The sequence below is a fragment of the Physeter macrocephalus genome, chromosome 8 (genome assembly GCF_002837175.3).
Source record: "Physeter macrocephalus isolate SW-GA chromosome 8, ASM283717v5, whole genome shotgun sequence".
NCBI classification, from domain to species: domain Eukaryota; kingdom Metazoa; phylum Chordata; class Mammalia; order Artiodactyla; family Physeteridae; genus Physeter; species Physeter macrocephalus.
This window is the reverse complement of record NC_041221.1, coordinates 81,839,440-81,865,531: the sequence shown is the minus strand read 5'-3', so window position 1 is coordinate 81,865,531 and position 26,092 is coordinate 81,839,440. Positions and strand designations below refer to the sequence as shown.

At 41.7% G+C, this 26,092-nt stretch overlaps 1 protein-coding gene across 3 annotated transcripts in view; it reads right to left on the bottom strand.

Moving 5' to 3' along the window:
* The window catches only part of RASGRF2 (Ras protein specific guanine nucleotide releasing factor 2), a 242,945-nt gene that overhangs the window by 31,042 nt on the left and 185,811 nt on the right, over positions 1–26,092 (bottom strand). For all 3 annotated transcript variants that reach the window (XM_024122410.3, XM_024122413.3, XM_024122416.3), the window contains exon 19: positions 5,270–5,382. In XM_024122410.3, the coding sequence (XP_023978178.1) occupies positions 5,270–5,382 (113 nt within the window). The remainder of the gene's footprint in view (positions 1–5,269; positions 5,383–26,092) is intronic.

Here is a 26,092-nt window from a genome sequence, read left to right as displayed (position 1 = left end):
GGTTTCAATTTCATTTCTTGTGATAGGTCTGTTTATATTTTCTAATTCTTCCTGGTTCAGTCTTGGAAAATTGTACCTATCCAAGAATTTGTCCATTTCTTCATGGTTGTCCATTTTATTGGCATATAGTTGTTTGTATTAGTCTCTTATAATCCTTTGTATTTCTGCAGTGTCAGTTGTGATTTCTCCTTTTTCATATCTAATTTTATTGATTTGCGTCCTCTCCCTTTTTTTCATGATGAGTCTGGCTAAGGGTTTATCAATTTTGTTTATCTTCTCAAAGAACCAGCTTTTAGTTTTATTGATCTTTGTTATTGTTTTCTTTGTTTCTATTTCATTTATTTCTGCTCTGATCTTTATGATTTCTTTCTTTCTATTGACTTGGATTTTCTTTGGTCCTTTCTCTAGTTGTTTTAAATGTAGGGTTAGATTGTTTATTTGAGATTTTTCTTTTTTCTTGAGGGGAGATTGAATTGCTATAAACTTCCCTCTTAGAACTGCTTTTGCTGCATCTCATAGGTTTTGGGCCATTGTGTTTTTGTTGTCATTTGTTTCTATGTATTTTTTTATTTCTTCTTTGATTTCTTCAGTGATCTCTTGGTTATTTAGTAGCACACTGTTTAGCCTCCATGTATTTGTGTTTTTTACAGTTTTTTTTTTCCTGTAATTGATTTCCAATCCCACAGCATTGTGGTCAGAAAAGATGCTTGATATGATTTCAGTTTTCTTAAATTTACTGAGGTTGATTTGTCCCAAGATGTGATTTATCCTGGAGAATGTTCCGTGGCACTTGAGAAGAAAGTGTATTCTGCCAGTTTTGGGTGGAATGTTCTATAAATAGCAATTAGATCTATCTGTTTTATTGTGTCATTTAAAGCTTGTGTTTCCTTATCTATTTTCTGTTTGGATGATCTGTCCATTGGTCTAAGTGGGGTGTTAAAGTCTCCTACTATTTTTGTGTACTGTCAATGTCTCCCTTCATGGTTGTTAGCATTTGCCTTAGCTATTGAGGTGCTATGTAGGGTGCATAAACATAATTGTTATATCTTCTTCTTGGATTGATCCATTGATCATTATGTAGTGTCTCTCCTTATCTCTTGTAGCAGTCTTTATTTTAAAGTCTATTTTATCTGATATAAGTTTTGCTACTCCAGCTTTCTTTTGATTTCCATTTGCATGGAATTTCTTTTTCCATCCCTTCACTTTCAGTCTGTATGTGTCCCTAGGTCTGAAGTGGGTGTCCTTGTCTCTTGTAACATTCTTTATTTTAAGTCTATTTTATCTGATAATAAGTTTTGCTACTCCAGCTTTCTTTTGATTTCCATTTGCATGGAATTTCTTTTTCCATCCCTTCACTTTCAGTCTGTATGTGTCCCTAGGTCTGAAGTGGGTGTCTTGTAGACAGTATATATGTGGGTCTTGTTTTTGTATCCATTCAGTCAGTCTGTGTCTTTTGGTTGGGGCGTTTAATCCATTCACATGCAAGGTTATTATTGATATGTATGTTCCCATTACCATTTTCTTAATTGTTTTGGGTTTGTTTTTGTGAGTCTTTTTCTTCTCTTGTGTTTCCCGCTTAGAGAAGTTTCTTTAGCATTTGTTGTAAAGCTGGTTTGATGGTGCTGAATTCTCTTAGTTTTTGCTTGTCTGAAAAGCTTTTGACTTCTCCATTGAATCTGAATGAGATCCTTGCTGGGTAGAGTAATCTTGGTTGTAGGTTTTTCTGTTTCATCACTTTAAGTATATCCTGCCACTCCCTTTGGCCTGCGGAGTTTCCACTGAAAAATCAGCTGATAACCTTATGAGGATTCCTTTGTATGTTCTTTATCCTACATGGGACTCTCTGTGCTTCCTGGACCTGGGTGACTATTTCCTTTCCCATGTTAGGGAATTTTTCAACTATAATCTCTTCAAGTATCTTCTCAGACCCTTTTTTTTTCTCTTCTTCTTCTGGGACCCCTATAATTTGAATGTTGGTGTGTTTAGTGTTGTCCCAGAGGTCTCTGAGATTGTCTTCAATTCTTTTCATTCTTTTTTCTTTATCATGCTCCTTGGCAGTTATTTCCACCATTTTGTCTTCCAGCTCACTTATTCGTTCTTCTGCCTCAGTTATTCTGTTATTGATTCCTTCTAGTGTATTTTTCATTTCAGTTATTGTGTTGTCCATCTATGTTTGTTTGTTCTTTAGTTCTTCTAGATCTTTGTTAAACATTTCTTGCATTTTCTCAATTCATGCTTCCATTCTATTTCCGAAATTCTGGATCGTCTTTACTATCATTACTCTGAATTCTTTTTCAGGTAGATTGCCTATTTCCTCTTCATTTATTTGGTCTTGTAGGTTTTTACCTTGCTCCTTCATCTGTGACATATTTTTTTGCTGTCTCTTTTTTTCTTTTTTTTATGAGTTGGATTGTGTTCCTGTCTTCCTGGTTGTTTAGCCTGAGGCTTCCAACACTAGAGTTTGTAGGCTCTTGGGTAGAGCTGGGTCTTGGTGCTGAGATGAGGACCTCCATGAGGCCTCACTCCGATGAATAGTCCCTGGGGTCTGATGTTCTCTGTTAGTCCAGTGGTTTGGACTCAGATTAAAGTGCATATCTGAATGATTTTTTAATTGCATTCACTTGTTTATTTATTTAATATTGTTGTGCAATATTAAATTAGTTTTTTTAAATTGAAGTGTAGTTGATTTACAATATTGTGTTAGTTTCAGGTGTACAGCATAGTGATTCAATATTTTTCCAGATTATAATCCATTATAGGTGTTTATCATGTCTTTTATCATGTTATTATGTCTATTCTATAGACAAGGTAATGAAGCCTAAGGAAAGTTGAGTTTGACAAAGATGTAGCCTGGTTTTACTTGGGCTGTATTGGCTTGATGGCAGAAACTGTTTTCCCAAGAGCTACTGTCAGTGCTTTCTAATAATAATAATAACAACACCTGTAGCAGTAATATGAGTACTAATTATGTTTCAGGCATTGTGTTAACCTCTTTACACATATTATATCATGTGATTCTCACAACAACCCAGTGAGGAAGGTATTGATAGCTCCACTTTATAAACGAGGAAAATGAGGTTGAGATTGGTTAAGAAGCTTGACAGCTATTAGTGGCTGAGCGAAGATTTAAACCTGTGACATCCTGCAAATGTTAGAATAAGACTCTGCTAGGTGTTACACTCCCAGGCTGTACCATCTACTAAAATTTCCATTCCTTATCAGTCTTACACTTCTAATTCTCAGGTCACTTACTTAGCAAAAAGAATTTGTACATCTTAAGCCTGATGAATAATAAAGACCTGAGATGGTAAGTAAGTTTCATCTGAAGTAGTAGTGTCAATCAGCTGAGTTCTGATCTCACCTGCAGGTGCAGGAAGAAAGTGCTCAGGATTGATTGGTGATATCTGGCATGCGTGCTATAATGGGACAGGCAACATGATGGCCTCAAACTGGCCAATCCTGACAGCCTTTCCCAGTCTGAGCCCCACCCCACCCCCATTTCCCTGCCAGCTATTTAGTCAAACGTCCCTAGGGGCACACACTTTCAGAACCTAGCTTTTAATTATCAATGTTTTAAATACAAGGAGGATAATCAACTGTTCACATGGAGAAAAGAGGAACAGCAATCACTCACAGATATGACCACTCATCCACCGATATCAGGCTTTATCTGAAGATGTATTTAGAATTTTCAAATCTGAAAATAAACATAGTAACTGAGTCCCTAAGCTCACTTAGATGTTTCATAGGATGGAAAAAGTGACAAAGGCTCTTAATAGTTTCCTAGGGTTGCCCTAAACAAGTACAACAAACTAGGTGGCTTGAAACAATAGAAATTCATTATCTTAGAGTTCTAGAGGCTTGAAGTCCAAAGTCAAGGTGTCCACAGGGCCATGCTCTCTCTGAAACCTGTAGAGGACTCCTTCCTTGCCTTTTCCCAGCTTTTGGTGGTTTGCCAGCCAGTTCTTGGCTTGCAGCTGCATCACTCTAATCTCTGCTCCATCTTCACATGGCCTTCTCTCTGTGTCTCCCTCTGTCTTCCCAAGGGCGTCTTCTTATGAGGACACCACTAATATTGGATTAGGTGCCCGACTGCCTCCAGTATGACCTCATCTTAACTAAGTACATCTGCAATAGCCCTCTTTCCACATAAGGTCATATTCTCAGGTACTGAGGGTTAGGACCTCAACATACTTTTGAGGGGGACACAATTCAACCCATAATAGCCCACAGACCAAAGAAGGGTCTGGCTATGGGATCTTGAGCTAATGGGACCAAGAATGACTTGTAGGCCAATTGCTAAAATGTTACAGACCAGAATCTGACATTGCTGAATCAGAGAGGGGCCTCCAAAGGCATGGTGGATTGAGCTAAATTGGACTCCCCTCTACACACAAACATTCTGGATAACGAAGAAACAACAATAGAGTTGAGCATAGAAGAAAGGAACGGGTCTTTCCAGAGGTTGCAAATGAAGAGGGAAGTAGAAATCAGAACGGTGAAGGAGTACCAGGCCCGGGCAGATAGGGGCTGGGCTTTCCACCCTGTGTAGGGACAGACATATAGTGAGGTGGAAAGCTGTAACTGAAATGTCCATACAGAGACATGGATGGCTGCCCTCTTCATGTAAAGTGGATGGGAAAAAATCCACCCATCTGTTCGAGAAACTCTAAGAAAGTTTGTTACCTGCTTGGATGCTTGGTGTAATGACAGACACAAGCAGCCTCTAGTGGGAAACCTGAAGTACAAGACTTTGTCACACTGAAGTGTGGGGTCCAAATTTATACAACCTACCTGATATGGAAATCTCCACCTAAGAAGCTGACGGTAAAATTGGTCCAGGACAAGTGAAACAAGCTGAAGAAAACGCATAGCTGCTCTATGACGGCACATAGACAAGCGAGGTGCACAAAACTCCCACAGAAACACTACAACCCCGCTCATAAACATGAGCTTGTAATAGACACTTAGAACCCACATGAGGAAAAAACACCTCTGCAACGCCTGCTGGACCTGCAGGAGAGGATCTTCAGGCTTTTGGTTCTACAGTAAACCACCATCTGCCCACACAAACAGGAGCGGTTGTACTGCACACAAGTTATGTCACCCAGTCTGAAGTCTTCCCGAGGAAGCTTTCCCAGTGAGGACAAAATCCCTGCTGCCCCTCAGGAGTCTAATATACATCCTTCTGGTTTGACAGGATCTTATTTTCTATGAACACAGCACAAATCAACCAGAGTGATTAATAGGCACCTACAATTGCCTTTACCTCAGGATATTCGCTGTGGCTTTCCGTTCTTGGGGAAGAAGATCTGGGTCTCGCAAAACTTCTTCTAGCAAGTTTAGGACGTTCATCTTTAGTTCGTTGTTGAGTTCAAAATCCTATAAAATGAAATGGATCTTTATAAATTTTAGTTTTGAAGGGTTTAGCTCCATGACACCATTCCTTGTGACAAATTTATGGAAATTAAAATGTATGGGCCCTAGACCCTTCCCCCTCCAGAGATTCTGACTTAATTGGTTTGAGATGGGGCCCGGCCGCTAGGCTCCCTGGGGGATAGGAATTCCTCAAAGAGACATGTGCGCCCCTTAGCCTGGAACACTGCCTCCCCCCAGGTTTATTTCTATTCATCTCTCAGCTCTAGGAGGTGATATACTTTCTCCCAGGAGCCTTCTTAAGTTGACCCAGTGGGATAAAGAGCTTTTCCTTGGTGTTTCCATGGTACAATCTATCATAACGTACTGTACTATAAGGGCTGATTTAATTGTCTGGTTTCCCATTGGTCCATGAGTAAGATCAGTAACTGGGGCATAGCAATAGCTAAAAAAAAGATGTTTGCAAGAATAAAATCTGTCATTTGGGCAGTGACTTGAATGAAGAACTTCAGTATAGGTACGCTAAAGAATAAATGATACACACCAACGGGTCCGTGTCAAAAAAACACAGGAGTGAGATTGAAAGGGTACCCACCCAGCAAAGGTGGTACCATATGAACACCAAAATGATTAATGAGAGTAATAAGTAATAGCCACCTGAATCAAAACCACCTGCAAGTTCCTACTGATGCCCACAAACAAATACATAAATAGAGAAATACATAAAGAGGGTGGAAGAGAAAACTATTCTTTACAGAGGACTTCCAATAAATGCAAAGGAATATAAGAGTTAGAAAATCACCATTTTTGACCAAAGCAGTAATAACTGATCAGGTAAGGATCATGAATAGATGCTGAAATTTATGGGGAAACAGAATTAATAGTGTCAGAGTACTCCTCCCACAATGCTACCATTAGAGATTATTTATTAATTACAAAGGAAGAATCTGACAGATGCCACCCGAACCAAGTGATCAGAGTTGCCATCAACAGTAATGGAGCAAACTAACATCATGGACCCACTAATGTAATGTTCCGTGAAGAATCATCACTTAGTATTTTTGCCCTAAACGCATAATCTTGCACCTGCATTGTGAGGAAGCACTGGCCTGCACACTCCAAAAATGTTAATGTCATCAAAGACAAAGAGAAACTGAGAAACTGGCCCAGTTTAAAGGACACCAAAGGGACCAGAGCTAAATGCAACAGGTGAGCCTAGATTAGATCCGGGATCGAGGGGGAACACAGGGCATTACTGGGCCAACTAGCAGAAACTGAGTCAGAACTATGTACTAGTTGAGAGCATCCTATCCATGTTAAATGGTCCTGAATTTGATCATTTTGCTGGGGCTGTTTCAGAGCAGGTCTTTGTTCTTTGTTGGGGTGAGGGGAGGAGATAGAGAATGTGAGAGAGAAAAGGAGAGGGAGGGAGAACACACATGTGGTAAACATGTGAACTATTAGTGATTCCAGATGTGTATCTGTGCACTTTGTTTAATTCTGACATTTTCTCTTGATTTGAAAATTTTCAAAGTAAAAAGTTAATAAAAAGGTAAAGTTGTAGTTCTTTTATTATATGCATTCTCATAAAATACCAACAGCATACTGGTAGCATCCTGGGATTGTCAGGTATTCAGAGGTGAACTGAATGCTGCCATGACTTGCTTTCAAGATCTGACTCTGACAGACTATCTTTGTACATGCAGGCATGAGGGTTTATTTTCCCTCTTATATAAAGTTACCCATTATAAGTACATTTTAACTTTAGGAAAAGTAATTTTGAAGCACTGACATTCTGAATTCTTTTAAATGATTAGAGAGAATATTGTTAATTGCAATGGATCCAATAAAAAGAAAACAGCATACTTTTACTATATTTAGTAAATTAGGAGCATAAAGTCCATAATTTCACAAATTGTAGATAATGCAAAAGTCTAACTTAACTTGAATTGAATATTTGTGAGCCTCAGGTTGGTGGAGAACAGTGTCATTCATTTTTCTCAATATTTCACTTTCACTGTTTGACAATCAGTACCATTTCTTCGAGAACAGGAGCCACTAGGGCCCCAGGTAACACCTTCAGTTGATATGTTTTCCTAAAATTTCACCTACTTATTGTCCAACAGCTTCTTGGCTATTGCTTTTCTTTTAAAATGTATGCGAGGAGGAGAGAGTAATACCTTGCTGCTCTTTTCCTTTGTCCCCACCCCCCAGTTTCAAAGGTAATGGGAATGATGTTTATAAACAGTTAATGATCTCACCTACTTCAATCTTCATGCACTACCAAAGGATTTCTCAGCCACCAGGAGTCTTTGCTTAATGAATATTTGTTATTTATTATTGAGATGACTGAATCCTGTAGCTATGTTGAGTCTCTCAATGATGCAAATAATCTTATTATCATAAATGGATTAGTGTGAAGGACATCAAGCCAGTGTTTGGACCTTGTTGGGGGCTAATTAGTGGTTTAATCAACAAGCATCCCCAAGCACCTACTGTGCCCCAACTTGGGCTCAACAGGAGGAATGCTTCTGAGACCCCAGGAAGGCAAATTCTGTGAAAGGTCTTGTTAAAGAAAACAGAAGGTAATTTTATTATTCTGAGCTCTGGGAAGACTAGCCTAAGAGAGACCTTTGCAAACTTGGTGAAATCTGCCCAGACACTATCTGAAGCACAACAAACGGTTACAGGTGAATACTCGATTTGCTGAGGATGTAGCTAATATGAAGTAGATTAGCTAATGATGGCTGAGTATGAAATGTAAGAATTCTCACTCATAATTTTCCTTTACACTTGCACAGGCTTTTATCACGTTCAAAGTGACCTTCTGTATATGATTTCAGCTCTTCCTCAGCCGACCCAGGGGCAGGTAAGGCGGGAACCAAGATCCAATTTCACACCCAGGCGGCTGAGGCTGACAGAATGTGATCACGTGGGGTGAGATGAGGCACACAAGGACGGGGCCGCGCGGGGACAAGAGCACAGATCTTCCACCTTACTTCCACCCGCGCTTCGCAAACTGTCACGTGCCCACGAATCACCGCAGATTCCGGTGCAGCAGGTCTGGAATGGGGACTGAGACTCTAATTTTCTAACGAGCTCCTGGGTTTTGCTGGTCACACTTTGAGTAACAAAACTTTGCCATTAAAAAAAAAAATTAACGCAAAAAACAACTCCTCAAAAACTGATAACAATCTGAATCCTGTGATGTACAACATAGAACGTAAATTTTTCTTTCTTCACCAGTGCATGTAAAATCCAGAATTGGCCATTCAAAAATCCCTGTTAAAAACATATTACCTACTACTCAATGAAAAGAAATCTGAATCAGCTAAAAGGCACTTGCCCTATTTAAACCCAGAGGTCGATTATTCACAATAAGTCTGCCTGACCGCCATTGTGTAATTATCTAGAATCTCATTTTTGGCTACATTTCCCCAGGTCCTGAAATGGGAAACCAGAATACTGGGTGGTGGAACACCGGCTCCTTGGCAAAGTCAGCAACCAAGGTGCCCACAAGGTGGCGCTCCTGGGTCACCTGGCTCGTCGGGAGTCGGCAGCGCCTTTTCCGGACCCGCCGGCGGTGTAGAGCGCGCCAGGCCCGAGCCAGGGAGCTTCGGGGTAAGATGAGTGAACCCCGCGGCACCCAAGAGGGCCTGCAGTTATCCCAGCAACAGCTTACTTAGGTTAGTTTTCGTTTTCCAATTCATCAAGCAGGGCTGAGGAGGCTGAAGACTGGAAAAAAGAAACCACCCTGTTTTCAAAGAGGCAGAGCCCAGAAAATGTGAGACTTTTTACATTTCAGTCTCTAAATAGGAGATATAGCTCGTGTTCTTTCAACAATTACTGAGCACCTCAATACCTAGGGCTCTGGGGGAGACACAGAACAGCCAACAGAAGTCTGGGCGAATGGAGGAGACAGTAACCAATGAAATCCAGGGAGAGGGGCTTTAAGTGGGAGGAGGGCATCTCTGGCTTCCCTGGTGGCGTAGTGGTTAAAAATCCGCCTGCCAATGCAGGAGACACCGGTTCGATCCCTGGTCCGGGAAGATCCCACATGCCACGGAGCAACTAAGCCCGTTTGCCACAACTACTGAGCCTGTGCTCTAGAGCTCACGAGCCACAACTACTGAGCCCGTGTGCTGCAACTACTGAAGCCCGCGCGCCTAGAGCCCGTGCTCCCCAACAAAAGAAGCTACCTTAATGAGAAGCCCGTGCACCGCAACGAAGAGTAGCCCCCGCTCGCCGCAACTATAGAAAGCCCACGTGCAGCAACGTAGACCCAACGCAGCCAAAAATAAATAAATAAATTTATCAAAAAAAAAAAAGAAGAGGGGAGCATCTAAAAGCAGGTGAGACCCTGGTGCCTGATTGATTCTTAGGAGAGGGGCAGGTCTGGGAACCCCCTGTAAAGAGGTGACAGCTTAAGCAGAGTGTCCAAGAGTGGAATGTGGTACACAGCAAATGCTTAGGAACAAAAAGTTACCAACCGATGATGCGAGAATCCTCCTGGAGAGGTAAGCTATTGGGACATAAGGATATTTTACCAAGATTTTATGGACTCTACTCAAACATATTCAAAAATGATTAGGAGAGTCAATATTTTCTCTAGGTTAGTGAACAACTCCTGAGGTAATTATCATAACCGAAACTTGGTGAGAGTTTGCCACATGCTAGATGATATTCTAACCACCCTATTATCTAATTCAACCCTCAACAGCAACACAGTTAAAATCATTATTATTCCCATTTCACATATGAGGGAGCCAAAGTACAGAGAATCTAAGTATCTTGTCCAAAGTCACAAAGGTAGCAAGCGGCAGACCCAGGACACAAACCTGGACAGTGTCAGCTCAAGCCTGAGTCTTTAACTGCTACATAAGGACTCTCCAGAAACAGTGGTTATCAGTGAAGAAGCACTGGTGGCTTGGGCTGAAAGACACATCCAAACAGTAGCTGGTTACCGTGCTGAGCCTGGAACTATCTCCCACCTATACTAACAACCATTTGAGACACAGATCTTGAGACTGAGGATTGTATGAATAAGACTAGACTATAGAACAGAAAAATCATCTGTGAGGCAATAAATCAGATTCTCTGGCACTTTAAAACTAACCCCTGTTGATAGTTTAGGCACCTTGGAAATTACCTTCATTCTTTCAGGAGAGCAGGGTAATAATTATAATATACTACATATGGCCAAGGGAACTCTAGGACATTGGGAAAGGCGGATTCAATAAACACAGAGGGTAAAGAGAATTATGAGAGTAATTTTCTCACTGTAATCAGTACAGTGTATTCCTAACAGTGGCCAGAGTTTTTAAAAGGAAAGGGGAAATACTGCAGAGTGGAGTAAAACCCCATAAATTTTAATACCTAGACCAAAGGACTCATAAAGAAGGGGCTTAGGATGTGTTAGGCTCAAAAATAAGAGCCTAAGGTTTGACTTAATGATTTTCAAGAAAAGGAAAACCAGCCTACTGTTTCCTGCCTTCTTGACTACAGAAGATGAAAATTTTAACTGAAATTGTGGTGTAGATTTAGGTTAGATCTGGGCCATTTTGTCAAATGGGAAACTGAGGCAAAGATGCTGACCAATCTTCCCCAATCTATGCAAATCTACGATCTCCCCTGGATGTTAATGAACTAAAAATAATAAGCCTCTAAACCAGTGTGGTTTTCAGCTCTTCTGGGGAGGGGAACCTTCCTTTAGAACTTTAATGTTGACACCTGATCCCAGGGGGGAATTGTGCTGGCTGAGAGCTGGTATGGGGGACCCTGCCCATCACCTGCCTGGCCTTGTCTACCTGCCACCACCCTGGTTTGCCTGCCTTCTCACCACCTCTGGGCAACCTTGACTCTGAATTGGGGTTTCTCACTGGAAAAGTGAACGGCAGAGTTTTCCAGCATTTCTCATCACCAAACTACAAAAATATTTTAACCACTATAAAATTTGGTTTTGTCTGCACTATAAAAAGAACAGCCTGGGACTTCCCTGGTGGTTCAGAGGTTAAGACTTTGCCTTCCAATGCAGGGGGTGTGGCTTCGATCCCTGGTTGGGAAGCTAGGATCCCACATGCCTTGCGGCCAAAAAACCAAAACATAAGCCAGAAGCAATATTGTAACAAAATCAATAAAGACTTAAAAAAAATATGGTCCACATCAAAAAAATCGTTTAAAAAAAAGAACAGCCTAACTGAAAATTTTAAGGAAGGGCATTAAGTTTGGAAGGAAACCCTACAAAGCAATACCATAGTAATTCTAAACTTTCCAATATGTGTTCAACACTTACTAGTTATTAATTATTCATAAGATTTAGAATCTTCAAAGAGGGACAGGATATATAGGAAATGTGTGCCTGACTGTCATGTAGGAGCTTATTATGTACCAAGAAAAGGTAGTAAAATCCAGATATAATTAAACCCCAAATTTGGTAAGCACGGGTGCTCCTGGTGGGCCCTCAAATATTTGTTGGATGAATGGATAAAAGTTCCTGGGAAGGGTTCTTAACTTTGAGACAAGTGGTAATAAGCTACCTAATTCTTCTTAAACTGGCAGTTTGGGAGATTAGTTTAGCAGATGTGAAGTGGGAGGCTACGAGAAGGCACAATGCAAAGTGTGGAAGCTATATCAGAACAAAAATAACTGGGAAGAGGCAAATGGCAATGAATGACACCAACTCAGTGAGAAGGAAAAAGCCATGCAGAAAATCATTTATTTGATCATTTTCTAACAAATGACTCTCATGTGAATGACTTGCTAAAATTCGGCCTCTAGACCTGAAGAGCTGTGTGTATAAGAATCTTAAATATTGCCCGACAACCTTGAAATCAGATAGCTCCCAAGCTTACATCTTTAAGGTTCAAAAGAGAATCAGCCTGTTTAAAAAGCATTTATCAGAAAGAAAGAGAATTTTTCCACATGCTGTGTTTTCCATTGGTTTCTAGATAGGTGGTTAATTGATATGGATTGTAGCTTTCAAGACAATGGCAAGGATTGGAGGGAGAAAGAAAAGTTTGGAAGGGCCTGGGTTTTTTTTGTTTGTTTGGGTTTTTTTTTTTTTAACATCTTTATTGGAGTATAATTGCCTTACAATGGTGTGTTAGTTTCTGTTTTATGACAATGTGAATCAGCTTTAAATATACATATATCCCCATATATCCTCCCTCTTGCGTCTCCCTCCCTCCCTCCCTTATCCCACCCCTCTAGGTGTTCACAAAGCACCGAGCTGATCTCCCTGTGCTATGCGGCTGCTTCCCACTAGCTATCGAGTTTACATTTGGTAGTGTATATATGTCAGTGAAGGGCCTGATTTTAATCCTGATTTTGTAAACTTCTTAGTTAATTAATGCCACATGCCAAGAAAATTTAACTCGAATAAAAGCCTTAGGAAAATGCTAGAATGTGTTCTCTAAGCTATGCTTTGTTCTCCCTTCCTGGATTCATGAGAGGGGAAAAAACTGATAAACAGCTGGTAGGTTTTCCCCACAGAGAAGAGACTCAGAGTCATAGGAATGTGGTAGAATTAGAACATTTGACATCCATCCAGAGAGAAACTTTATACCAGGAGATGAAATATAGGTTGGTGACACACTGGGAGCAGAGTGGAGAGGAGAGAAACACAAAGGAAATGGCAGCAGGTGAGACAACACCTTGGACCTGAATGAACAATGTGATGTACCAACGTTAAGTGGGCTCCTTTGCAGTCCTAAGGTGACTTAAAGTGATGGAGAGTTGCTAGTCCGGAGGACTCGACTGCACGCCATGGTCTCCAGAAACGCTTCCAAGGTCCAAGAGTGATTATGAGCATGCAGAATGCAAATTGGGAAAAATGAGGACCCCCGCTATGGCACTTTCATCAGAAATCTCTTACAGCAGAGATAAGAAGCTATCAAAGTACATAAAATCCCATGTGTGCTTCTCTGCATTTTCTCTGTCAATAAACTCCATCCACAAAAGGTTAAAGAATCCCACTAGTTCTAAAGGGAAAACTAAATTTCTGTCTCAGGAACTAATGGAAACTGAAAATAAGTTCCATTTAAGACTCTGGCTTCTTAAACTCTTAATTCTATTTCACACTGACTTGAATAAATCCTGTTGTAAATGTCTTGCCAAGCATTTTTTAAAAGACAAGCACGGAAAGCTTAAGGAGAGTGTAAAGGATAACACTAGGGATGCATAAAAGATAAGAAAAAGCTCTGATAAGCAGTTCAGGGAACTAGGATCTTCTTACTTGGTTGTTTGCTTGGACCAGAGAAAAAGAGTTAGGATCTGTCTTCAAGATTAAAAAAAAAATAATAAAGAGAACCCATATCTATCAGATAGTAGCTTCTTATATTTTATATTTTCTAGAGCAATTTGACAAATCATTCTTTTCTGCAGAAGAACCCCATACAGATCATTAGGCCAATTTTACAAATTTACAGTCAGCACATACTGTAATCCAGACTAGAATTCAGGTTTCCAGATTTCTCTCCTCACATGAGTCCTTTTTGACCCAGAAATTAACGTGAAATGTGATGCTATTCTGAGGGGAGGAGAGAACAACGTCAAAAACAACAACAACAAAACCCAGCAGGATCAAATACTACACAGGTGAAAATAAGTACCAGCTATGTGCCCAGGAAATCAGTAGGAGCCAAAAGGACTTTAAGCTGCTGTCCTAATTAAACTAAAGAGAGCATTTCCTGTCCATGCCACTGTCTCACTTCCTCACAGCTTACCCTTCCCCCTCCCCATATCCTCAAGTCCATGCTCTAGTAGGTCTGTGTTTACCAAACGTAGGGTGGATAGCTAGTGGGAGGTGGCCACATGGCACTGGGGAGATCAGCTGGGTGGTTTGTGACCGCCTGGAGGGGTGGGATAGGTTGGGTGGGAGGGAGATGCAAGAGGGAGGGGATGTGGGAACGTGTGTGTATGTGTGGCTGATTCACTTTGTTGTAGGGCGGAAGCTGACACACCATTGTGGAGCAATTGTACTCCAGTAAAGATGTTTAAAAAAAATAAAAAATAAAAAAAAAAATAAACTAGGAAATAAAAATATGGTAACAAGTCTGTATACTTAAGGGTCAAAATATAATTTAACTTTAAAAAAAAAAAAAGAGAGCATTTCCTATTTCATTTTGGCTGCCTTCGTGGGAAGTCTGAGCTTGTGAACAAATGCTGGTTTGTACCTGGTGGATGTTTTGAGATTTCATAGCTTAGACATTCAGAGGTCAACAGTGGTGGTGTGGACAGCTAGAAGCAAATGGGGACCAATTAATAAAGACGAGACTAATATAAAAAGTATGTGGCCCACGGATTATATTCCCATTTGTTGATTTTTATAAAAGCATTTGCAAGGTTGAAGCAGTAGATGACTAATTTATCATTAAAAATAAATTTTTCATAGCTGCCAGCATCTCACATTGTGACTGAATTCTCTCTTCTTGTTCCCGGCATCCCCCCCAGAACCCACTGGCAGGGGAAGGCCCAGAAGCCTCCTTGTACTTAGGGGCCCCTGAGCGGTGGGGCTGCATTCCGATCCACCTGGGATAGTGGGGGACTGTCTGGGGTCCCGAGGCCTGGAGAATAGCAGGGGTTTTCTGACCTGTGACCACGGACAGCACCAGCCCCAACTCCGGCCCTGGCCAGTGACCAGCGGAGACTGGTACACAGGAGCCTGCTAATCGCTGTCTGAATGCAGGAGGCACTGCAGTGGTTTCTGGAAGGGAGAAAGAAAGGGCTCTGCCCCACATCAACCTTTAGCAAATACAAATCCTTTGTCTAAGTGACACAGAGTCTAGGATGAAAGTAACTTTTCTAAGAGAAGACTTAGAGTAAGCAGTGTCAGTGCTAACATATGATACACTCACTGTTTTGAGTCAGAAGTGGCTTTTTACTTTACATTTTGAGTGGTCTGCATCCCAAGCGTTGGCCGGCGAGATGGGGAGGCTGTGAGATTGTTGGTTAAGAGCCTGAGCTGGGCAGCCAGCAGCCCAGGTGCGAAACCTGGTTCCGCCACTCGCCACCTGCATCATCTTGGGCAAACTTTCATCTCCAGCCTTCAATTTCCCCATCTACAAAGCTGGGATTATACCTTCCCTCTCTCAAAAGGCTGGAGTGAGGAGTAAAGGATTTAGTATTTGAAGACTGCTTTAACAATACAGTATTGTTAAAGAATGTTTTGAAAACACTGGAAGTCTGTCATTCAGAATGCACCCTCAGAGAGGAAACTGCCTTCTAGGTGGGGGGTTAGGTTTTCAATTTCCCGTAAAAGATGGTATGTCCCATATCGTAACTAAGACAATCTCAAACCTCAGGCTGGCTCAGAGATCATTTGCCTGGAATCCCATCACCCCTACTCCCAGCTCGTGCCAGGGACACATCTCCCCTGGGAGTGGACATTGGGAAATCTCATCCAGCTGTGGTGAGGATTCGGGAACGGGGCGTTTGTAAAGTCCTGGGCATCTTCAGGAGTGTGAGGTCAGGAAGCACCCACGTGTGGCAGAGAGTACTGTGGACAGGGAAGCACTCTTTCTCCTGAGAAAGCTCCAAGATCAGGCAACCCTACTCTGAAGGCTGTCTTGTGAGTGGAAAGAAGATCTGTGGCCCAGGAGCAGACACTGGGCAGTGCATGTGGACAGGGCAAGTCCTCCACGGCAGACCGGTAGGAGCGGGTATAGACAAGGAGGGGGCTGAGCCCGAGGAGAGGACAGGGCTGGAAGCAGGCGGAGAGCTGTCCGTCGAGGCGATGGGAGCTGCCTGTTCAGTAGCTGTTTCTTTTTTATGCATTTCATTCTCCCGCCCACTACAAAAGTCTGTACTGTGCTTGTCCTGGTCCAACCTCCGTTTCAGATTTGCAGCAAAGGATAAATCTGAACTTAGCGCTTTAATCTGATGCTGGATTTTGTGTTTTACTAAGCAACGTCAACAAATTAAAAAATTTAAAAGGGCCCCCCTGTCATCTGTCAAAATAAGAAACAGAAGAGATGAAATGATAAACTCCCATTTTAGGACACCCTGATCCCTGAGGTCTTTGAACACACTAAGCACTGGCCATCACAGCAGCACCCACTTTTCTGCCTCAGTAAGTCAACAGGGCATGTTCCCACTGTACCGCTGGCCTGGGGCTGCAGGCCCAAACCAAACCTAAGGATGCTCATTGTGCTTCCTTGCTGGGAAAAAGCCATCATCTTCTCTGTCAGATTTATAACCCCAACACCAATGTTACATAAAGGTTTTGCTTTTGTCTACATAAGCCCAGTATGGGTGTGTCCCTCTTCAGCAGGCTCATTGGGGCCATAGCGGGGACCACCCATCAGGTTCCTGCTTCCGAGGAAGGGGGCACTGCAGGGGAGTGTGGAAAGAATTCTGAGCCAGACGTCAGAGCTGGGTCTGGCTCACTGCTGAACTTCTGAGTGGCCTGGAACTGTGTTTGTTATTCTGTAGCCACTAGTCACTCGGGGCCAGAGGCTACTATTCTGGATGCTACACACGTAGAACACTTCCACCACTATAGAAAGTTCACTGGGCAGTGCTGATCGAACCTCCCTGAGACCTAACGGCTTCACTGGTCAAATAGGGGTAATGGCATTTTGTCTGAAAGCCTGGGTTCAGCCCAGATGCACCCTCACAGGGCTCCACCAAGAGCAGCCATCCGCAGTGCTCTGAGCATCCATCTAGAACAGTTACTCTAACAGGAGTTACCTTCCGTAACCCCTCACAATCACAAGGAGGAGTAAGTAGTACCATCCCCACTTTATAGAAGAAGAAATGGAGGCCTGGGGGAGCTAAACAGTTTGCTCAGCCACAGAGCTGACACACGATAGGGCAGGGTTTCAATCCAGGCAACTTTGACTCTGAAGCCTGTGCTCTTACCCACATCATCCTGCTTTTCCAACAAGATTCTGAAGGCCCCTCTGCTCGGGATCCATGGAACATGGACAGACGGCCTGGGTTCAGCTCCTACTAGGATTTTTGGAGGCGTAAGAACTTTCACCTCTGCTGCTCTGAGTGACTACAGAGTGGGGCTGTGAGGGCTGCTAATTCCTGTTTTATACCCCAAACTACATTTATTTGTTAATTGTGTTCAGAAAGTGTTATAGAATATATTTTTTCAGGTTATATAATAATATTTATTTTCCGTTTAAAAGATTATTTTGGGCTACTCAAATACAATAGGCTTCATATCAGAATTTTTGAAAGCTGTTGTTTTCCCTAAGCACTCTCGCACTCTGAAAATCAGTTGCGGATGATAAAAATTTACTAGGTTTGTCCTTTCTTTGTCCTTTCCTTGATACACGTATGGTAGTTAATCTAGTTTGTAAAGGATACAAGTAAGAATGACTATAAAGTGACATTGTCACCTCATAACTGCCTCCTTTTAAGTTGACCTATTTTTATACCCTTCCATGCAGCTAATATACAGTAGCATACAAATAGCATTATAGAATATATTTTTTAATAAAAAGACTAATAGGGTCTGTGTGAGTATGTGTATATATATTTCTATGATAAAGTATATATAAAACCCTCTTATAAATGTATACATACTTACACCCTTATGAATATAAATTTTAAAAGTATCATACACAATGTTAAAAGCAAAAGAACAAACTGGGGAAGGTAATAGAAATAAAAGCAAAAATAAACAAATGGGACCTAATCAAACTTACAAGCTTTTGCACAGTTAAGGAAACCATAAACAAAAGGAAAAGACAACCTATGGACTGGTAGAAAATATTTGCAAATGATGCAAGGGCTTAATTTCCAAAATATGCAAACAGCTCATACAACTCAACAACAAAAAAACAACCCAATCGAAAAACTGGTAGAAGACCTAAATAGACATTTCTCCAAAGAAGACATACAGATGGTCAATAGGCACATGAAAAGATGCTCAAAATCTCTAATTATTAGAGAAATGCAAATCAAAACTACAATGAGGTGCCACCTCACACCTGTCAGAATGGCTATCATTGAAAAGTCTACAAATAATAAATGCTGGAGAGGGAGAAAAGGGAACCCTCCTACACTGTTAGTGGGAATGTAAGTTGGTACAGCCACTGTGGAAAACAGTATGGAGGTTCCTCAAAAAACTAAAAATAGAGCTGCCGAATGATCCAGTAATCCCACTCCTGGGCATATACCTGGACAAAATTATAATTCTAAAAGATACATGCACCCCTATGTTAATAGAAGCACTATTCATAATAGCCAAGACATGGAAGCAACCTAAATGTCCATTGACATTTATGATGGACATTTATGAATGAAGAAGATGTGGTATATATATATATATACATATATATATATGTATACACACACACACACACACACACACACAGGAATATTACTCAGCCATAAAAAAGAATGAAATAATGCCATTTGCAGCAACATGGATGAACGAACCTAGAGATTATCATACTAAGTGAAGTAAGTCAGAAAGAGAAAGACAAATACCATATGATATCATTTATACGTGGAATCTAAAATGTGACACAAATGAACCTATCTACAAAACAGAAACAGATTCACAGACATAGAGAACAAATTGGTGGTTGCCAAGAGGGAGGGGAGGTGGGGGAGGGATGGACTGGGAGTTTGGGGTTAGCAGATGCACACTATTATATATAGAATGGGTAAACAACAAGGTCCTACTGTATAGCACAGGGAACTATATTTAATATCCTGTGATAAACCATAATGGAAAAGAATATAAAAAAGAATGTATATATTGGGTTGGCCACAAGTTACAGAAAAACCCAAATGAACTTTATGGCCAACTCAATATACGTATAACTGAATCACTTTGCTGTACAGCAGAAATTAACACAACATTGTAAATCAACTATAAAATTGTTTCTTAAAAAAGAACAAACTGGGGGAAATGAATGTAATTGGCAGATAAAGGGCTTAATCCTGATATATAACAAGTATATAATATCAATAAGAACAATACTAAAAGTAACAGAAAACTGAACAATGCCCAGGAAGAGGGACATTTGACTGGGAGGGGCCTCTCCAGTGCCAGAAATGTTCCATTTCTTGCTCAGGGTGGGAGCTGTACAGGTGTGTTCATAGGTAAAAAGTCATTGAGTTATACCCATGTTCAGTGCCCTTTATTTGAAGTATGTAATATCTCAATAAAATGCAAAAAAGCATATAAACTAAGGAGCTCTTCATCAGCAGCTAAATATGCTCTTGGTCCATCATACAATGAAGGTAAGAGGACTGAAGTGAGTTAGAAACATAAGAGTTGAGTTATTTTGATAAAGTCTGTGAAATTACTCTTGCCAAGGCGACCTACACGTCCTGTACCATGAACAATAATGAAATAATCAGGCGGTGGTACTATTTTTCATAGATCTCATTAAATTGCTCTGTAGGCCATCCTTCCCCACCCTTTAGGGCAGGCACTAAAGTCATCCAGAAGCTTTATTTACAAGAACAATCTCTTCAATCAAAATGTCCAATCCAATATATTAATCAAAGTTCAATTTCAGTCCAGAATAAGCCATTTCCCTCCTGCCTCTGCCTGGCCTGCCTCAAGCCTAGAAGCCCACATGGGAGGCCCCTTCCTCTCTCTCCACAACCTCCTCTCTGCTTTCTTGCTATCACTTCTGACCTTCCAGGGAAAGAAGGTAACCTAATGTTATGGAGCAGGTGGAGCCTGGCGCTGGTTCCTACTGGATGTGGTGGATGGGACAGTGGCTAGCTCCTCCTTTTGTGGCACTTGGTGGGATTTTTGGAGACCTCTCTGCTGGAGACTTAAGGCCTGCTACCCCGACTCAGTCAATGTCTGGATTTTGCTCATGTTGACATCTACCCCAGTGTCTGGCACACTCTGGGGCTCAGTTCTTATTAGTAAATGAATGAAGGAGGTGAGAAAACTGAATAGGGAGTAGCAATATTCCCTCCATAAACTCCTTTGGGAAGAAGATTTTTAGGTAAGTAGGCCATTTCAGTCTGACCTTACACTTTTAAAACATGTAGGCTAATTCCCTTTAGCCTACAATTAAGAAAATAAATGACTGTTTCATTCTCAGCCACTTGTCATTCAGATGGTACCCCTTGTCTGATGAAGCAAATCGTAACCTGCAGACATAGCTGCAGGCTCCTTTATCAGTGCCATTCCATGGTCTGTAAAATCCCACAAACAAGTGGACAGAGTATTTTTTCAGAATTAGTTGATCAATAAGACAACTCAGGAAAATCAAAATTGCTGTAGATTATACATACAAGACCTTCCACAGAGACTCGAGTGTAGATCTGAGCTGTTTATAGCCAGCCTCCAAGTCCCTCCCTGGCTATGCACAGAGGACACTAGCAGAAATGCTAATTCAAAAATATACATGCACCCCAATGTTCGTAGCAACATTATTTGCAATTGCCAAGATATGGAAGCAACTTAATGTCCATCAACAGATGAATGGATAAAGAAGATGTGAGATACACACACACACACACACACACACACACACACACACACACACACACATACAATGGAATATTAGCCATAAAAAAGAATGAAATTTTGCGATTTGTAGCAACATGGATGGACTTGGAGGGTATTAGACTAAGTGAAATAAGTCAGACAGAGAAAGACAAATACTGTGTGATATCCCTTATATGTGGAAACTAAAAAATACAACGACTAATGAATACAACACAAAAGAATCAGACTCACAGATATAGAGAATACCCCAGTAGTTACCAGTGGGGAGAGGGAAGGAGGGGGGGGCAATATAGGGGTAAGGGGCTAAGAGGTACAAACTACTGTGTATAAATATGCTATAAGGATATATTGTACAACATGGGGCATATAGCCAATATTTTATAATAGCTATAGAGTATAACCTTTAAAAATTGTGACTCACTATATTGTACACCTGTAACTTATAAAATATTGTACATTAACTATACTTCAATTAAAAAAATTTTTTAAAAAAGCTCTACAGTCCTGAAATATGCAGACACCTTGGAATTGTGTGAATGACATGTAAGGCTGTCTGGCAGGACACCCTTAAGAAGGGTGTGGACACCTAGTGAAAACACTTCCTTTACTCAGCGTCTCTCTACACACAGCCCTGATTTCTGGTCCACTAGTGGTTGTAGTCTCTGTCTTGGCTGACTTTGGAAACTTTAAAGGCTAGAAAATGACTTCCTGGAGAGAATGAACAACAGCAACATTAAAATATAAACTCAACAACTATTACTGGGCCTCTACCATGTACTCAGCATTGCGGAGCCGGTGAAAGGAGATACAAAGATCCTTGTCTGGACGGAGCTTCCAGGCTGGTTGGAGGGAGAGGAAGTGTGTATCTCTCCTGACCTTAGCTGGAAGGGGTACAGTCATAGGCACCTATGTTGTACTTTATGTCCTTCATGCTTCTTAATCCAACGACACCTTTAATTCTCACCATATCCTTAGGTGAGGTAAAACAGGGATGGTTATTCTCTTTTTTAGAGGGGGAAATTAGCGCCCAGAGAGACTGAGTGACCAGCTCAGGGTCCCAGAGAAGATATAATGGCGGAGCTGGAAGAAAAACACAGGTCCTCCCCGACTCTGGGCTTCCTCTCCTCCTGCTGATGCATAGACAAGGCGTATGGGAGAAACTCAGCTCGGCCTTGTGGCTTCACTTTCAACATGAAAGGAAAAAAATGAGTGAAAAAGCACAACAAAATGAGGAGCAATTAGGGCAGAGTATGTTCACAGATGAAAATTTTTAGAATCAGGAAAAAAATGAAACATTTTAGCCTTACCAAATACTAAAGAAAAGGCTAGAAGATTCCAGGAGAAGAAATGGCATTCTAGCACTACCTTTGGGGGGATGGGGAGAGACGAAGGTGACATCCTAGGGAAATTTTATATCTCTGGAGAACCAACACCCATACTTCTGCAACTCTTTATTTCCCCTGAAATAAGTTCAGGGTAGTATCTGCCGATATTGTTACCTTTGATGAGAAATGAGAAATAAATGCATGATATCCAATACTTTGTAGGAGACTCGATTTTCTAGATCATTTGGAGACAAATTTACATCTTGTTTCGCTGTGGCTTTTCTGTTTTCTACAAATTGCAATGGTGTCCCTACTTAGTCTACCATGTGAGAAAAAAATGCAATTGTTAGCATGTGGCACTGCTTTGTGAAATGAGTACAGCTCCCTACTCATTTTTTTAAAAGCTACTACTTCAGGTGGCCACAATAATGCTACATTCTTCCTTAAATGGACTCAGCTGATACTGAATGAATCAGGTAACAAAACCCCTCTTGTCCCAGCCCTTCATTTGTGATGTGAAAACCAAAGACAACAAAGATAAGGGTTAACTGGCAGTCAGATTATAGCCCAAGTTTTCAGACCAGCAGTCTCATCTCACAGCTGGACGTTGCCTTTGGAAGAGTAGAGACCTTTAGATAAACCTGAATATAGGCATCAAGCTGTGCTGTTAATCCTTCTTTAAGCACCGTGGTGGTCACCCTGCTTAGGGTGCCTCAAGTCAGGGGCCATGCTCCCACCTCCCCTAACTCACCTGGCTAGGGCTGTGCCACAGTGGTGAGAGGAGATGCTGGGCACACAATGGGGCCTCTAGGACTGTGAGCTGAACCAGGTCTGTCCACTGGAACTGTTTACTAATCCATTACCAAGAGCCTGCCTCGACCTGCTCTTGGTAACAACCCACTAAATTGATTCCGCTCTCCATTAAGAGATTATGACTGGTCTGGTCTCTATAACGGTCACATAGGAAACGTAATGAATTTGGAGAAAGAGTACATTTTAATTTTAATTACATCTAAAATAAAATGTAATTAAAATTGAATTTAATTACATTTTACTTGTAATGCCAGTTGGATAAATAAAGGTTTTGTTTAAAATCCATTACCATATGAAACTCTATAATGGTGCTATGCTCTTACTGCTCTTCAAAATTCAGAAGAGAGAATTAAAAGGAAAGCACTTACTTCCCCAAAATAGTCAAATAGCAACTTCTCTTGTTAAGTGTTGTTTACCAACTTGCAAGTAAAACCTAAAGTCTAAACTTTGGATCCAGGCCATGAGGTGTAATTAAGAGCACTCTGGCTTTGGAATGGACAGGCCTGGGCTCAAGTCAAGCCTAAAGCAAATCAGTGAAGGGAGGAAAGGAGACCTGGACACTGACACCAGCAAAGAAAGTCCTAAAGCACTTGCCGAAAAGCAGAAATGTTACAGAAACACCCTGCACCTCACGCACTTACACAGAGGATGATGGAGAACTCGGCTGAATGAGGAAGGTGACAGGCTGTGCACATGATGAAGTTATACCAGGATAATTGAACACTAACCATAGATCCCCACAATCCACTCACTCATGCAGGGAAGGTAAGAAAAGACAAATGAGTGAGTGGTTAGAACTGCCTTTGGCACGTCAGGGTCTAAATTTTATACCGTAATCCTGACAGGAGAAAAGACTGGATGCCTGAGCAATTTGTACCATCCACACATGTAGCGATGTACCCCCTGATGTGGAGAGGGCCTGGGAAGCTGGGCTTCCCAGTGTGGTCCCCTAATTGGAATTGATTACAAAGTGCTTTCCCATGTGTGAGCACATCTGAAGTAACAGGCTGCAAAGTATCTGAACTGTCCAAACAAAAGATAACACCTAGGGGCTTTTTGGATTAGAACTAAAGGCAACCAGGACAATCTGAATAAAGAGACTCTTGCTTTCACATCAATCCATTTTCTATTCCAATGGCTTGGTGCTATTCAACTTGATATTGCCTGTATGCACACATGTATACATGCATGTACAAGGTAGCTATCAAATCAGACCATAACATTTTGCTCTAAATCTCTTAATTATAAGTGATGGATTCAGCACACCAATCTCTTCCCATCTATGAATTCTCTTTACCAGAAGTAAAATAACCCCAGCCTACTGTAATCTGATTTGTGGTACTTTTCCAGCTACTATAAGAGTCTCATGTGAATTGTGAGGGATCCCTGTTTGAGATTAGAAAAAGAGGGCACTGGGCTTCCCTGGTGGTGCAGTGGTTAAGAGTCCATCTTCCAATGCGGGGGACACGGGTTCGAGCCCTCATCCAGGAGGATCCCACATGCCACGGAGCAGCTAAGCCCCATGGGCCACAACTACTGAGCCTGTGAGCCACAACTACTGAGCCCACATACCGCAACTGCTGAGGGCCGTGCACCTGGAGCCCGTGCTCTGCAGCGGGAGAGGAGAGGCCACCGTAATGAGAGGCCCGTGCACCGTGGCGAGGAGTGGCCCCCGCTCACAGCAACTGGAGGGAGCCCGTGCACAGAAACGAAGACCCAACGCAGCCAAGAATAAAAACAAATAAATACATAAATTTATAAAAAAAGAAAAAGAGAGCACTGGGGATTGATAAAAGGAAAGTGAGGCTGATGGGGAAGCAGGGTTAGAGCTCCTGAGAGAAGATGTGGAGGAGAGGAGGGAACTGGGGCCAGGGAAACCTGGGCTGTGACTTTGAGTCTTGGCATGAACTTGCAGGGGCCAAGCTGTGACCGGGAAAGGGAGCAAATTAGCATCTGCTCAATTTTGTCTATCGAAGCTACTCTGCATCTCTAAGCCACTGTCGGATCCAGGAATCAGAAGCCAAGACTCTGAGTCAAAAACTAGAGATGATGGGATGGACAGTTAGGTGCAGGAGAAACATCACTCTCATGTTTTATCTGCAATGAGGCAAAAGGGATTCAAAGCAGCTCACTGAGACTGTGGAAAAGAGAGACTAGACATTTCCAATGAGCTAAGGATGGTTCTCAGAATTTGGGTCATACAGGATCCATTTTTATTTACTAAAGATGTGTAAGATGAAATGTTTACATACTTTATTTAATGTGCTGTCTTTGTTTTTATTTTAATTAGTATTTAAGAGTTGTCACAGGCTAACTGGTGGTGAGGTCCAAATCCCACTTGTTCCAATTAGGGAACTGTCTTGCCACAGGGGTTTCAGAAGCCGGGCCCTCGTGTGACTCTCTCTGATGAACGGTCATTACCAAGGGCCAGGCGGTAGACCTCTGAGAATATAATGAAGGGGGCCATGGGAATTCCTTGCATTTTTTCTTTTTCTCTACTCATTAGCTCACTCACATTTTATGTTTCCCATGTTCTGATCTGAGCCATGAAGGGCCCCCTTCTCTCTCTCAAACTCTCCTTGCTGGGTGCTAGCCAGCCAGTGTCCAGGAGGGCCCACCCTTTATTTGGCAGTGGGGGCATTGTTTGGCACAATTCATGCCTTGAATCAATGAAGCAAAGGGGGCCCTTGCTTTATTTTGTGAGATGGTGAAATCCATATAAATTCTATAAACTTGCACTGAAAACACACAAATAGATAACAAGCAGGTGTCCTGACAGCATGATGCAATTTAAAAACAGAGTACGTTAGACTCTTGAACAACACAGATTTGAACTGCATGGGTCCACTTGTATGTGGATGTTTTTCAATGGTAAGTTCTACAGTACTACACAGTCTGCAGTTGGTTGAATCCTCAGATATGGAAGAACCACATATATCACATGACCATGGGTACAGAGGGCCAACTATAAGTTATATACAAATTTTCCACTGCGCAGAGGGCTGGTGCTCCTAACCATCACATTGTTCAAGAGACAACTGGGGCTTCCCTGGTGGCGCAGTGGTTGAGAGTCCACCTGCCGATGCAGGGGACACAGGTTCGTGCCCCGGTCCGGGAAGATCCCACATGCCGCGGAGCG